Here is a 13971-nt window from a genome sequence, read left to right on the forward strand (position 1 = left end):
CGGTAAGATTTCATCTAACCAAATTTTTTCAGGTTTCATATTTAGGTAAAAGAGTAACTAGGCCCACGGGCCCCCCTTATTTCTCAAAACTATAACAAACTCTCTTTTTCGGTAGACCTAGCGCAGTCCGCTCGCTTCGCTCGCTGCGGGCGCGCCGCCGTTTCCAAATCATTTCTTCGGCTAAACTCATTGTTTCATGCTGTCCATCATGTGTGGTATAGTTTACTTACTAGTAGCTTATCATGTAAAAGTATATTAACCCGCATTCAACCTCCACTGCGTGATTAGTTTAAACCGTTATGTTCTTTTAAGCGAACCGTTAGCGTTCAAAAATTCGAAACGAATGCATGTGTCGCGCTTTGCATAGCTTCAGGCGCTAAATGTGAACCAGCAGGAAGAGGAGAATCTAGCCCGGGGCCTCATTTACTCTTTTACCCATATTTATTTTAATAAAATTCATGATTATTCAATTGTTTTTGTGAATAGTCCGATAATCATCATTGTTTGGGAATTCATAATCCTCGAAGAAACATGAATGGATTCGTAAGATTGTCGTCGAAAGATTCATAAGTTACAATTCTGAAATCAAAAACATTGAATGTCACATAGGCCTACATTATTTAAAAAAGTTCAAGATGGCTATGAAGCAGTTAAGTTTCAACGTTCTATTGTTTTTTCAGCATTTAGGATTAGGGTTAAAGTACCAATTTTGGCCCACTTAGGGAAGGGTCACCACAAAATAAATCGTTGCATTAATTGTACCGATCATATTACGATAAACTGGGTATGATAATGTAGAGTAGCTATCTAAACATGCATTAAAATCATATGTTTGAGTTTATTTGATGTTTTCACTGGAAAAGTATCAATTTCCAAACACACTTTTTGTCGCTATTTTGGCCCACTTTGCTTCTATTTTGGCCCACCTATGTACCATTTTTGGCCCACATAAAAAGTGCTTATTTTATGTGTTTTATGGTTTTAATAAACATTAAAATAATTTAGATACTGTTATTTACTTTTATCATTGTTAAACAAGAAAGAATAAAATTTTAATTTGATATTTTAATTCCCACTTTTTTGCAGGATGATCGGAGGATTCACCTATAGATGTAATGGCTCCGTATCAGTTTGCATCCGATCACATCATTTTGGTGTGCTGTCAACGCTGTCTCCTGACACGTCCCACAGACTATTGGATGTAAACAAATATCAAATGGAAAGTAAACAAATTTCACAGCGGGCGTTACCGCATGACTACATTAGGCGTACCATACCAAAAAACTGGTACGCTCCAAGTGTCAAAAATCGATTTTTCTATCAGAATAGAGCGATGCAAGTGTAGTCACAAAACCTCTCACTCTAACCCTATGCTTTGTCCTGCTCACCTTGTGTATTCAAACTGAATCCAGCAGTTTACGGTTACAGACGGTAATTACAGGCAAATAAAATCAATAAGATTCGTTTTACCACAGTGTTTCACGACTTAGAAAAGATGAGAATAATTCTATCAACGGATTGAATGCTGTATAACTTCTTTCAAAACGAAATAGTTGATGCTCTCCACTAATTAACTGATAGCTGCTCGACAAGTTCTTACCAATATGAAAAATCGAGCACTTCATCGAGCTCTTTCGAGCACACCATCGTCAGCCAACCCAGAAGTGCTGGGTTGCATTTGGTATGGTACGCCTAATGTAGTCACGCGGTTACTGTTCGTACGTAAATTTTAACAAAGATTGAAAAAGAATGATCAAACAGGGCGGCCAGATACGGAGGAACTAATGCAAACGCGCCGGTCGTAAAGCATAGTGAATTGTGCGGACGTCAGAGTGAATCAACTGGCTCAGGAAATGTATGCCGACCCCTGGTTTATACAGTAAACCTAACAACTTTTACTCTAAAAACATATAAACTTCTGTATCCTTTTTCAGCATTTTTCAAAACGATCGAAATCTCTTTTAATGACCCCCTTTAAAAACACCTGGTTTACTTTCTATGGATTGAATGTTTGTATAAATTCCTCTGAATTAAAAACATCATTAGCTTTAGCTGCTTTCTTAATCACCTTCTCAACCTCTTTCGCAATAGTCGTGTTAGACACTACAATACCGAATTCTTCAAGCAACTTTAGACTTATTTTCTTAAGTGATATGGAGCTATTTTCCTCGCGCAAAGCTCGTATACGAGAAATATGAATTTCACTCATCTTTTTCCCCTTTGATCCTCCTCGCTTTTTTGCTTGAATTATGCCGGTTTTCCGATATTTACTTATGACTGCGCTTACAGTAGTTCTGTTAATTTGTAGCGTTTTGGATATCTCAATCGTAGGTACGCCTTTCTCGAATGCAAATATGATTTTCGCCCGGTCGGAGTCTGGAATGGCTTTATACTTCCGAACACCTGCAGACAAACAGCCACAATTAGTTTTGCCCGAAATTACTACAATAAATCATATTATAGACACCACTCCAATTCGTTTCATAGTTTATATTACGTAATTACATTGTATGCATTGATTCAGTAAAATCGGCAAAGCAATTTTTTCAATGCCTTTTGAGATGGAACCAAATTTAAACTATGAAGCATGAAATAGCGTTTTCATCTTTGATCAACACCATTTACCTCTCAAATCACCGTTAGTTTTAATGCGTTGTTTTTGCTGACTTTTGTTGGCAGAATAGCTACTAGAAGATGCAGGCAAACTGTCCTCAGTGTCGCTGAAAACATCATGTGTAGGTGAACTCCCGTAACATTTTCTGTAAGCTGAACCGTGATCGTCCTCGTCACATTCTTCTTTGAACGGAGTAGGTTCCTCACATTCAATGAATTCTGTTTTGATCACTGCTGGATGATCTTTCTCCTCTTGTAGGGTATCAGTAGTAGGTTGTTCTTTCAAAGCTATCGTTCTCAAGCTACATGCACTCTTTGTACAGCGCTCGTAGAATCTGTACGATTCTATCACTTTAGCCTTACATTCCTTGCATATTTTCATGGGCCATTTCAAGGCTTCATCACAGAGTACCTGCGACTCATTGAACACTGTTGGGTAGAGCTTAACCAGCATCATATGCAGGTTCGTCGTGGCTTCATCTTCATTCAATGTTTCGTAAATGGACCAATCTACATCGTTGTTTGTTGTACAAATGCGACAAAAACTCGATACAAGCGTTCCTGAAAGGCTGTTCCGATCCATCGTTTGGCTAAAACAAAATACACTTGTTTACGATACACTCCGACCGCGTCCAAAATCACAACAATGTGATCAAGGTGTAAACATCTAAGATGTGGAAACATATACACCTTGAGCTACATTCCTGCTTTCCCTCTGGTCTAGCAATGCCCAAGGTTGATGTGATAAAAGTATAAAATTTATTAAATAAAACAATAACTTTTCAAAACAACAATTTTCCCCAGTTCCATGCAATCTGTGCAATCTGTAGGTGCCTCACTGCATGAAGACGTGTAGCTGAAGCTACCAGCGAGTAGCTGAACAGCGTATGGGCTTTGCGAAGACCCAAGTGCCTTCACACGGGGGCGAAGACCCAAGTGCCACACTACAGCGCGACGTCCCGTTTCAAAAGTAGCCCAGTTTCGGCAGAACAATCGCGCAAGCCAAGCGCGACAGAGGTAGGGGAGTATGTGGAAATATGTATCACATTGCGACGCAAACTCGGCTAAATTTTGTTGTTGAATTTTGAGGTAGTAATGCATGATATTTGTTTAGCTACGTATTTTATGCACCCTGAGTGGGTTTGTCGCTTCTATATTTGAAATTCACTGAGAAAACAAACTTACAGACTACGACGATATTTTGGCCCGCCGTAGGAAGTATATACTTCCACATCATCTCCTACTTGTTGAAGAGCAGTTTGTTTACTTAAAAACTTTGGTAAAAATATCAATTAAAACAAAGTTTCATAATTGAATTACATTTGTGAAGGCTAGAAATAAGTAGAACAACGAAAAATCCGATGTGTCGTGGAGACTATTGCTCGTTTTGTTCTTCTTCTTCTTCTTCTTTCACTATGCGAGTCAGGGTATATCCTATAGTCTCCAACGCTAAGTCGAACGTTTGTTCCCTTACTCGTAATCAGAGGCGTACCGACTCTGTCCGAACTCCTATGAAGGGGCTCGTCCTTTAGGACCGGCTATAAAAGCCATATGTCGCCCCGCCGTCCACGGGAGGAATAATTCCTTCCGTTGTCAGGACACAAAAACCTCGTGGTCCGCTTGATTGACTCAAACAGCCCGAGATGTGCGGCAGCTAGGATTTATCTGACCTGAGCTCCAGCTCGGCGTGACCACGCGGTCGTGCCCTAAGCTAACCTTACTTTTCCGCTAACTACTTCAAGAAACTTGTGCACTGCTAACATCCGCTCTGATGCACTACCGAACTGGAACTGCTCGTTTTGTTCACGTTTGTGTTTCGGTTTGTTTACGTTTTGTCCAGCTATCGATTTGTTTGTTGAGTTTTGCGATTACAACTTCAACAATCGAGTAGGCTATAGTCATGTAGTAGACTATGATGAATGTGAAGCAAGATATTATTCTGTGTCTGTCTGTTAGTCTCGTCGGATGTAATCTGTTCAGTACGTGTAATAAAAGCAGAGTAGCGCAGTGGAAACGAATCAAATAACCAACAGGTTATGGGCCCAGAATCTTGAGCGTGAAAATGGTGGATACGAATTTCTCGATACAAAAGTTGAACGATTTCAATTATGAAATCTGGCGTTTTCGGCTGGAGTTGTTGCTGACCAAGGAAGGATTGATCGACGTAGTGAAAAATGAGAAGCCTGATACGCCTGATACTACCTGGATTGTTAAAGATGGTAGGGCTAGAGCTTTCATTGGTTTGTCCATCGACGACAACCAAGCGTGTCACGTCATCCGTTCCGCAACTGCAAGAGAAATGTGGGAAGCTCTGCGGAAACATCATGCACGAGCCACGCTATCCTCCAAAATCCATGTTCTGAGGAAACTGGTTCGTCTACAATTGCCCGAAAATGGCAACATGGCAGAACATCTTGCTGAAATAACGCAATTGTCGAACCGACTCGCAAGTATGGGAGATGCTCTGAAAGAATATTGGCTAGTTGCTATTATTTTATCCAGCCTGCATGCATCGTATGATACTTTGATAAGCGCCCTAGAAAGCCGACCAGAAGAAGATTTGAATTTACAATTCGTGAAAGGAAAGCTTCTAGATGAATGGCGGAAGAGAGTCGAGCGTGATGGCCATGGAAATGGAGAGCATTCTTGCAAGGTTGTAAAAACGAAGCAACCTGTGCTGAAGAAAAGGCTCTGCCATTATTGTAATAAAGAAGGGCATATTAGGCGCTACTGTTGGAAACTAGAACAGGATCGATTACTGAAAAAGACGGAGGACCAAGCTGTGAACAGATCGTTTAAACAGAAGGCGCATTTGGTGGATGGAAATGCAGAAGTAGAAGTGTGTTTGGGAGCTAGATCTGAAAAGGAGAATTGCTCTGCGTCATGGATCTTCGATTCAGGAGCAACTTCTCATATGACTAGCAACGCATCGCTACTAGATGATATACGTGCGAACACCACAAATGTGAGCTTGGCTGATGGAAGGGAAACATCTGCAGCAGGGTTTGGATCTGCTAAGTTTCGATCTATTAATGGAAATGAAAAGGACATCCTTGTGAGGCTGAAACATGTGTATCATGTGCCGTCACTGTCAGGAAGTCTGCTGTCTGTAAGCAAGTTGTGTGATGAAAACTGCACAGTAAACTTTTCCAAAAATGGCTGCGTTGTGAAGAAAGACGGCAAAGTGTTGATGAAAGGACAACGCAATGGAAATCTTTATCAGCTCAATACCGATGTACAGCGAACGTTGTTGGCAACGGCCGGACATAATGCTAACTGCATTGACATGTGGCATCGTCGCCTGGGTCACAGAGACCATAGTACTGTGAAAATCATCATGTAGAAGAAATTAGGAGTTGTGTGAAAACGGAATGTTGCAACTCACTTATTGTCCCACAGAACACATGGTGGCTGTCATCTTTACCAAGCCACTAGGAACAACAAAGTTCAAGAAGTTATCTACAGTCTGCTGCAAGTAAAATCGGACACTCGAAAAATGAGAAGGTCTGCTGTCTTTCCGCAAGCCTACAGCATTCCCGGAACCGAATATTGACCTTTAACGTATACAATTCTTTTCGTTAACTCTTTCACTACGTAAGAAAAATGAAAACGAAATCAAAATCGATTGTTTTAGTGAGATTCGACACAAAATGTGCGCGAAGACCCGAAAAGCGGACACGCAAGTAAAATCGGACAGCTAGGTTTCTTTGCCGTTTGGCGCTCTGCAAGTGACTTTAGGTCGTTCTAGTACCACAAATATTAGTTGGCCACTATTGTTCTTTGTAGTTGCAAGGTAGACAACAAAATGAAGAAACAAAAATACTCAAATTTTACACAGAAGCAACAAACTTAAACTTGTTAGTATCAGATGGGCTTATGCCCAGATTATGATCAGTAAGATGATCCAAACATGAAGGGAAACTACTTACGGGGAAACCAGAATAGGATTGGATAGTCTTGTGAAATAAAAGTTTGTTAATTTCATTACTGAAGCCCTCAGTTTAACGAGATCAATGAAGCATAACCCAGTAACCCACTTGGAAACGTGGGAAGAAGAGTTCTTAAAGTAAGAAAACAATGATTAAATGAAGAAAATTCATCATATATATTAACACAGTCAAAGGTATTAACCATTAGCATTCATATCAGTTAAAAAAATCTTGAAGTTTGGACATGATTGATCAATCATATGGTATCGTAACTCCGTCGAAGTTCCTGGGAGCTGTATGTCATACACGGCATCATGAACAAGGTGTATTACATCAATATTTTCAAAATTAAGTCAAAACCTAGCACCTAATAACTAACATTTGAAGTAATATTTTGTATTCTATCAAGATTATAATCCAAAACACACATTGCTGGATACTAGATTAGGGTATTATCCAACTGCCCAAACTGCTCACTACCGCCATCCAATAACAATACACTTGTGGGTAACAAAGCACTTGTAGGAACTTATGGTGGTGGTTGTACGACTACAAACCAATTTAAAACTTCTTGTGATAATTGAAAGACGTAAACTAAAGAGTTTATGTAAAGAAAATTACAAAATATAAGTTGGAAGCACGCCAAAACGGCTACAAGTTTTTTTTAGCTACAAGTGAAAACTTGAGAAAATGCTGAATTTCAAACACCTGTTTTGATTATTTGCATTGCATAAAGTGAATTGTGTTAGAAACTTATGAAAAAAAATCTTTTTTAGCTAAATTTTAACTAAAACATTACAAATAATCCACAGTGAAATAGTAACAATCTTTGTTTGCATTCTCGTCAGCTTATCGTTATTTTTTATGGGTTTTTTGTATGATAATTTGGGTACCTATAAATCAAGTACAAAGAACAATAGTGGCCAACTAATAAATGTGCAGGTACAACGACATGCGACCACTTGAAGTGCACCAAACGGCAAAGAATCCTAGCTGTCCGATTTTACTTGCGTGTCCGCTTTTCGGGTCTTCGCGCATATTTTGAGCCGTATCTCAGTAAAACAATCGATTTTGATTTCGTTTTCAATTTACTTACATAGTGAAAGAGTTAATGAATAGAAATGTATACGTTAAAGGTCAATATTCGGTTCCGGGAATGCTGTAGGCTTGCGGAAAGACAGCAGACCTTCTCATTTTTCAAGCGTCCGATTTTACTTGCAGCAGACTGTAGGTTGTTAGGTTTGACCTAAGGGAATTGTTGAAGCGGTTGTAATTGAGGAGGAGTGTTGAGTTTTGCGATTACAACTTCAACTATCGAGTAGGCTATAGTCATGTAGTAGACTATGATGAATGTGAAGCAAGATATTATTCTGTGTCTGTCTGTTAGTCTCGTCGGATGTAATCTGTTCAGTACGTGTAATAAAAGCAGAGTAGCGCAGTGGAAACGAATCAAATAACCAACATTGTTTTCATTTCGAATTGACTTTTGAGAAGGGCTAGCGCGAAGTCGCGTTTTTCGCTGTTTCTACACTAGGCATCGTCTAGCGCGATTTGTGCGACACTTTTTTTATATGGAGTTCAGCCGCCTGTCGGGCGACGCCGCGTTTCGTGACGGACGTCGCGCTGTAGTCTGGACCTCGTGTAACAACCTTCGGCAATGCTAGACCAACGGGGAAGGTGGAATGTTACTCACGGTGTTTATATTTTGACATCTTAGATGGTTGTACCTTGATCATATTGTTGTGATTTTGGACGCCACGGAGGGCATTGTAAACAAGTGTATTTTGTTTTAGCCAAATGATGGATCGGAACAGCCTTTCAGGAACGCTTGTATCGAGTTTTTGTCGCATTTGTACAACTAACAACGATGTAGATTGGTCCATTTACGAAACATTGAATGAAGATGAAGGCACGACGAACCTGCATATGATGCTGGTTAAGCTCTACCCAACAGTGTTCAATGAGTCGCAGGTACTCTGTGATGAAGCCTTGAAATGGCCAACGAAAATATGCAAGGAATGTAAGGCAAAAGTGATAGAATCGTACAAGTTCTACGAGCGCTGTACAAAGAGTGCACGTAGCTTGAGAACGATAGCTTCGAAAGAACAACCTACTACTGATACCCTACAAGAGGAGAAAGATGACCATCCTGCAGTGATTAAAATGGAGTTTATAGAATGTGAAGAACCTATTGTACCGAAAGAAGAATGTGACTCGGATGACCACAGTTCAACCTACAAAAGATTTTACCGGAGTTCACCTACAGAGGATGTTTTCAGCGACACTGAGGATAGTCGACCTGCACCTACTTCTATTCAAAGCAGTTCTTCATCGGCCAACAAAATGGAACAGATACAAAGCACCAAACAGAACGCAAATTTAAAAGGTAAACATTGTTTATAATTGGTACGCTAAACCAAAAACGCTACTCAGTACATCACACATAGTAAATTGTTTCATCTTGAGAGGCATTACTAAAAAAAAATTTGCATTTTTATGCTAAGTCAGCATCCAATGCAACTTAGATAGTAAAGACGCGAGTTTGAGGGTAATACGATGATCATATAGAAATTAATTTATGCATTAGCGGTTGCATTTTGATTAATTTAAATGATGATTATGATAATTGCAGTAATCATTGCTGATGATTTATTGCAGTTATTTCGGTGGAAGATAAAGCTGGCTGTTCGACTGCGAAGGTTCGTAAGCGGGAAACCATATCAAACACCGATCGAGCGAAAATAATATTTGCATTCGAAAAAGGCGCTCCTGTGGCTCAGATAGCTCAAAAGTTTAAGCTACGTACCAAGTCCGTTTATGCACTCGTTGGCAGATATCGCAAGACCGGCGTCATTGAGGGAAAAAAGCGTGGAGGAGATCACCCGAAAAAGCTGAGTGAAATGCACGTTTCTTGGATACGCGCTTTGCGCGAGGAAAACAGTACCATATCTCTGTCTCAAATACGTAAAAAATTGATAGAAGAATTTGGTTTAGCAGTTTCTGAGTCAACCATCCGGAAAGAGTTCCCGAAAGTAAGGAGACCAATAACCGATGTTGATGTTTTCACTTCAGAGGAATACATTAAAAAATTTAATTTATAGTTGAGCAAGAAATACTAATAAACTGACTTATTTTCTTGTTTTGAAACATTATTTCAAACTATTAGTATGAATTAATTGGGGCTCCGCGACAGCCGACGGCGTGGGTTCGAATCCCAACCGAGACCGGACCCTCCCCTGTACGAGAGGACTGACTATCCACGTACTACAACAGGGAAACAAGTCTTGTAAGCCCTTAACGGGCAGGCATGACCAAGAGGTCGTTACGCCAAGAAGAAGAAGTATGAATTATCGTATTTAAATTACTAAGAATTTACGAAATCTTTCAACCGAATGAGGTGAACATAAAAACCCTTAGGGGTTCCTTAAAGAAGTCTGTAAATGGCTCATGTCAACAGGAGGTAGAAAGATACTATTATTTGTAACGAACAGTGCGGAAAAGAAGAAACTCAAACTGAAGTTGTTGCAGAGACATTGATAGGGAGATACGAGGATGGAACCAAATATTTTAAAATCAGAATCTTTGAGGTTTAGCCAATATGAGTAGTACAAAAGTGTTGGAACGTTAATTAATCATGGGTAATATTTATATATATTTTGGTTACTATGTCAATTCATTCCTTCTTTTAAACTCAGGGAAAGGACACGATATGCTGGAGGTCATCAATGTTCGTTACGCCAGTCCTCCGATTGAGTCGCAAATTGAACGAAATAAGCGACTAAGCAATAGACGTGCTGCCTTACGGCGATGGAGGCTTCGATTTGGTGATTATGAAGAACCAACATCATCATCCAAAATCATCGTTGAACCGGGAGTTTGTGCGAATGTTTCTTCAGTGCGCAACTATAGCCAGCGAGGTTTTTTACCCGCCTGTGGCGGTTCTCTTTCAAAGAAAATATAATTTGGAGCACGAAATAAGATCGAGCAGCTTGTATCAAGTTTAAACAGCGGTAAGGGACTAGCTAAGTTGGATTGGATTGTTGACTGGTTAAATGAAATAATGTTAAAATTGTGGTACGGTCATTAACCAAATGAAAAATATTAAGAAATTACTAGGGAATGAAAACACCACTTATTGCCCCGACCCTACTTCTTTGCCCTTCTAGAAAAAGGCACAAAATTGTTGTTGTGTCTTTAAGATATCTCAAACCTTCAGCACATAACCGGAACAACTAGTCAGTTACAATAAACAATTATTGCTCATACTCAGCACACCATTTTTAATCAAGAATAAAATTTAAATAATGATTATACTTTAATCAAGGATACAGAGTCAGGAACATTAATTTTGTAACATTTTGGTATTTTTCAGCATCCTTCACTGGAACTTTCTTGTCTGGAGGAGAAAATTCCAAGCTAAAACAATCGGATAAAAGTGGAAAATATAAGACAACGATAGTTTACAACCTAGAGAAAGAAATGACCATATCAGCCCAGAATATGAAAAGTGAAACAGGGAATATTCTTAGAACATATAGACAGAGTGGTATTGTGCCACACACTGGAGAACATCGTAAGATTAAAATGCCTCCAGCAACGATTGACCGCTTGAGGTCCTTAATAGGAGAAGATTGCACAATATCTATGCAGGCAGTTGCTAAGAAAATGCAGCAATACCATGGCATAAAAGTGAGCGTAAAATCTATTTCTCGCTACTTCGATGGGTTTCATTATTCGTTTAAGAAAGTACATGTACCACAAATTGTAAATGCGGTCCAATCGGATAATAATCTCACACATAAGGAGTATGCCATAAAACTTTCATCATTGAGGGATTGTGGGACAGAGATTATCTTTTTTCACGACGTCGATTTCATACTCAATACCCGGACTGGGGAGCGTGGACAAGTAGTTCGTCCGGCTCGCTCAAGACATATTTCCATATTATGTGCCATTAGCAGTGCAGGAGTTGTGCAGTACCTGGCATCGCAGAGGGCATTTGATTTCCCTAAAGTCAACACATTTATTCATGAGTTGAAAAAGAAACTGATAAGCAAACCCGATCAGCGAACGGTTGTGATCATAGACCCGGAACATTTCCATCAACACGAGGAGATTAAACAGCTTGTAATAGAAGAAAAAATCCAATTGTTATACTTACCTCCACATTCGCCATGTTTAAATCCTTTAGAATCAATGTCCTGTCGTTGGAAGGATTTCACAAACCGCACAAATCCTCCAAATGTTCAACAAGTCGTTGAGGCAATAGATAAAATTCCAAATTTGATCACTCCGAAGGACTGTGAGAAAGAATTCGGGCTCATGTGGTCTAACCTTTCCAAATATCTGGTAGAAGATGATATTAATGAACTACCATAAAAGATCATAAGATTGATGACAGCAAGAATAATCCATAAACTTAAAATATAAAGTAAATTGAACTACAAATTTGACTTCCTGTTCATTGAAATCATTTGAAAATAACGGTCGACCACTACATGATAACCGTATGCAACATAACTCAACATTAACCTTGTTTTGAGTAACCAAGTGTTGCATATACCAAAATAAATATTTAAGGATCTTGTGCTGCGCTTTCGAAATGTCAAACAAGCATATTCGATTTGATGTTGTGCCCGGTATCAGGCAGAAACAGCAAACAACTGTGCTTCAAGTGTTTCTACGGGTCACAATGGACCACACGCTAATTTTGAGTCCAAATGTATCGAAGTTTTGTCGAATCTGCACATCAAGCAACGGAGTAGTTTGTCCCATTTACGAACTTTCCACCGAGGCCAAAGGTATGACGATGCTTCATACAATGCTGGCAAAACTCTTCCCAACGGTGTTCAATGAGTCGCAAATGTTAAGTGATAAAGCTATGAACTGGCCATCGAAAATATGTCAGGATTGCAAAGGCAAAGTTATAGAATCGTACAGGTTGTACGAGCTCTGTACGAAAAGCGTTCGTCAATTGACAATACTAACAGCAAATCAACAAACACAAGATGAAAACGATGATCCACTCGCACAGATCAAAATGGAGTTTGTAGAATGCGAGGAACTCACGGAGCTGAAGAAAGAATATGACCCGGACGACCAGATCTCAGAATGCAGAGGATTCGGAAGTGTTTCGCCTACAGAGGATGTGTTCAAAAACGATGAAGAGAGCTGTTCTTCAACTGCAAACGAACCGCAGCTAAAACCAAGCATAAGCTTTTGTGAAGGTAAGCTATTTTTTGTTAATAATGTATTGAAAATGAATAATAGCTATTATTCTAAACATCCCAGTCGAATAGGAATCTGCGGTCGCTTTTTGCCTTGTATACCAGTTTTAATTATTTACACGTTAAGCGCTACAGCGCTCTTTCCCGTATGCCGGCGTTAGCCCGCTCGGACCGACAGAGTCGGTTTGGTAGGAACACATGTTCTTCGGGACCGACAGTGACAAAATCAGCATGATTTCTCGTCCAATTGACAATTGATACCAACAGAACGAGAAAGCATGATGATTTTGCCACCGGGGGCACACATGCTGAAGTCTGACTCCGTATTTTAGTTTCTCTGTTTTGGCTTGTTTTGTATCGTAAAGACATGATTGAAAGTGAAAGCACTGCTTTCTCGCCGTCGACGGTTTGCTACGAATCGCCCGCCGAACGTAAACCGTCCAATCTGCGCATAGCGCTTTACGTGTTACACGGGGTCCACACGGGGTCCTACTGTGGGGCAAAATATCGTCGATGTTTGTTTTAGGTTGTTTTCTCAATGAATTTCAAATTTTGAAACGCCAAACTCACTCAGGGTGCATAAAATACGTAGCTAAACAAGTATCATGCATTACTACCTCAAAATTCGATAACAAAATTTAGCCTAGTTCGCGTCCCAATGTGATACATATTTCCACATACTCCCCTACCTCTGTCGCCGCCGTTTCCAAATCATTTCTGCGGCTATTTTCGTTGTTTCATTGTTTCATGCTGTCCATCATGTGTGGTATAGTTTACTTACTAGTAACTTAACATGTAAAAGTATATTAACCCGCATTCAACCCCCACTGCGTGATTATTTTAAACCGTTATGTTCTTTTAAGCGAACCGTAAGCGATCAAATATTCGAAAAGAATGCATGTGTCGCGCTTCAATAAGAGTGAAGGAGATAGCACATTCGAGGCAAACTCTTTTTGCACACAGCAGAAAGCATTGAATGAAAATCCAAAACACGCATACAATGCATATGCCTTCCGCTTTACGCACACCATCAACCAGTTTTTATACAACCGGCAATAAGTAAGAAAGAGTCAGGGCATAGCATCAATAGCAGCTATCTCGATCTTGTCCACAGTGGAGGGTCGTGGAGATGGGATTCTCCCTACCCCTTGCCTGTAAAATGAACTGATTCGAGCAAAACCGTTCGCAGGGTACCTTTTGTA

At 39.8% G+C, this 13971-nt stretch overlaps 2 protein-coding genes across 2 annotated transcripts; one reads left to right on the top strand and one right to left on the bottom strand.

The window, feature by feature from the left end:
- Positions 1–1922: 1922 nt before the first annotated feature.
- Positions 1923–3246, bottom strand: LOC131286316 (uncharacterized). Its single transcript, XM_058315253.1, has 2 exons — positions 2626–3246; positions 1923–2403 (listed from the first exon to the last, which is right to left on the bottom strand). Exons 1-2 carry the CDS (start codon positions 3194–3196, stop codon positions 1997–1999), a joined length of 978 nt encoding a protein of 325 aa, XP_058171236.1. The 5' UTR covers positions 3197–3246; the 3' UTR covers positions 1923–1996.
- Positions 3247–8301: 5055 nt separating this feature from the next.
- Positions 8302–13295, top strand: LOC131285505 (uncharacterized). The gene is made up of 4 exons (XM_058314363.1): positions 8302–8928; positions 10915–11049; positions 12533–12769; positions 13135–13295. Exons 1-4 carry the CDS (start codon positions 8340–8342, stop codon positions 13293–13295), a joined length of 1122 nt encoding a protein of 373 aa, XP_058170346.1. The 5' UTR covers positions 8302–8339.
- The last annotated feature ends 676 nt before the right edge of the window (positions 13296–13971 follow it).

The sequence above is a fragment of the Anopheles ziemanni genome, chromosome 3 (assembly GCF_943734765.1).
Source record: "Anopheles ziemanni chromosome 3, idAnoZiCoDA_A2_x.2, whole genome shotgun sequence".
Lineage (NCBI taxonomy): Eukaryota > Metazoa > Arthropoda > Insecta > Diptera > Culicidae > Anopheles > Anopheles ziemanni.

What these genes read in the sequence shown, in the direction of transcription:
- LOC131286316 (XM_058315253.1), bottom strand. Translation starts at nt 3,196, where the DNA reads ATGGATCGGAACAGCCTTTCAGGAACGCTTGTATCGAGTTTTTGTCGC. An exon ending in AACTAACGGTGATTTGAGAG is followed by an intron (nt 2,404 to 2,625) that starts GTAAATGGTGTT and finishes GTTTGTCTGCAG; the next exon opens with GTGTTCGGAAGTATAAAGCC.
- LOC131285505 (XM_058314363.1), top strand. Translation starts at nt 8,340, where the DNA reads ATGATGGATCGGAACAGCCTTTCAGGAACGCTTGTATCGAGTTTTTGT. An exon ending in ACAGAACGCAAATTTAAAAG is followed by an intron (nt 8,929 to 10,914) that starts GTAAACATTGTT and finishes GGTATTTTTCAG; the next exon opens with CATCCTTCACTGGAACTTTC. An exon ending in ATCAGCCCAGAATATGAAAA is followed by an intron (nt 11,050 to 12,532) that starts GTGAAACAGGGA and finishes CAATACTAACAG; the next exon opens with CAAATCAACAAACACAAGAT.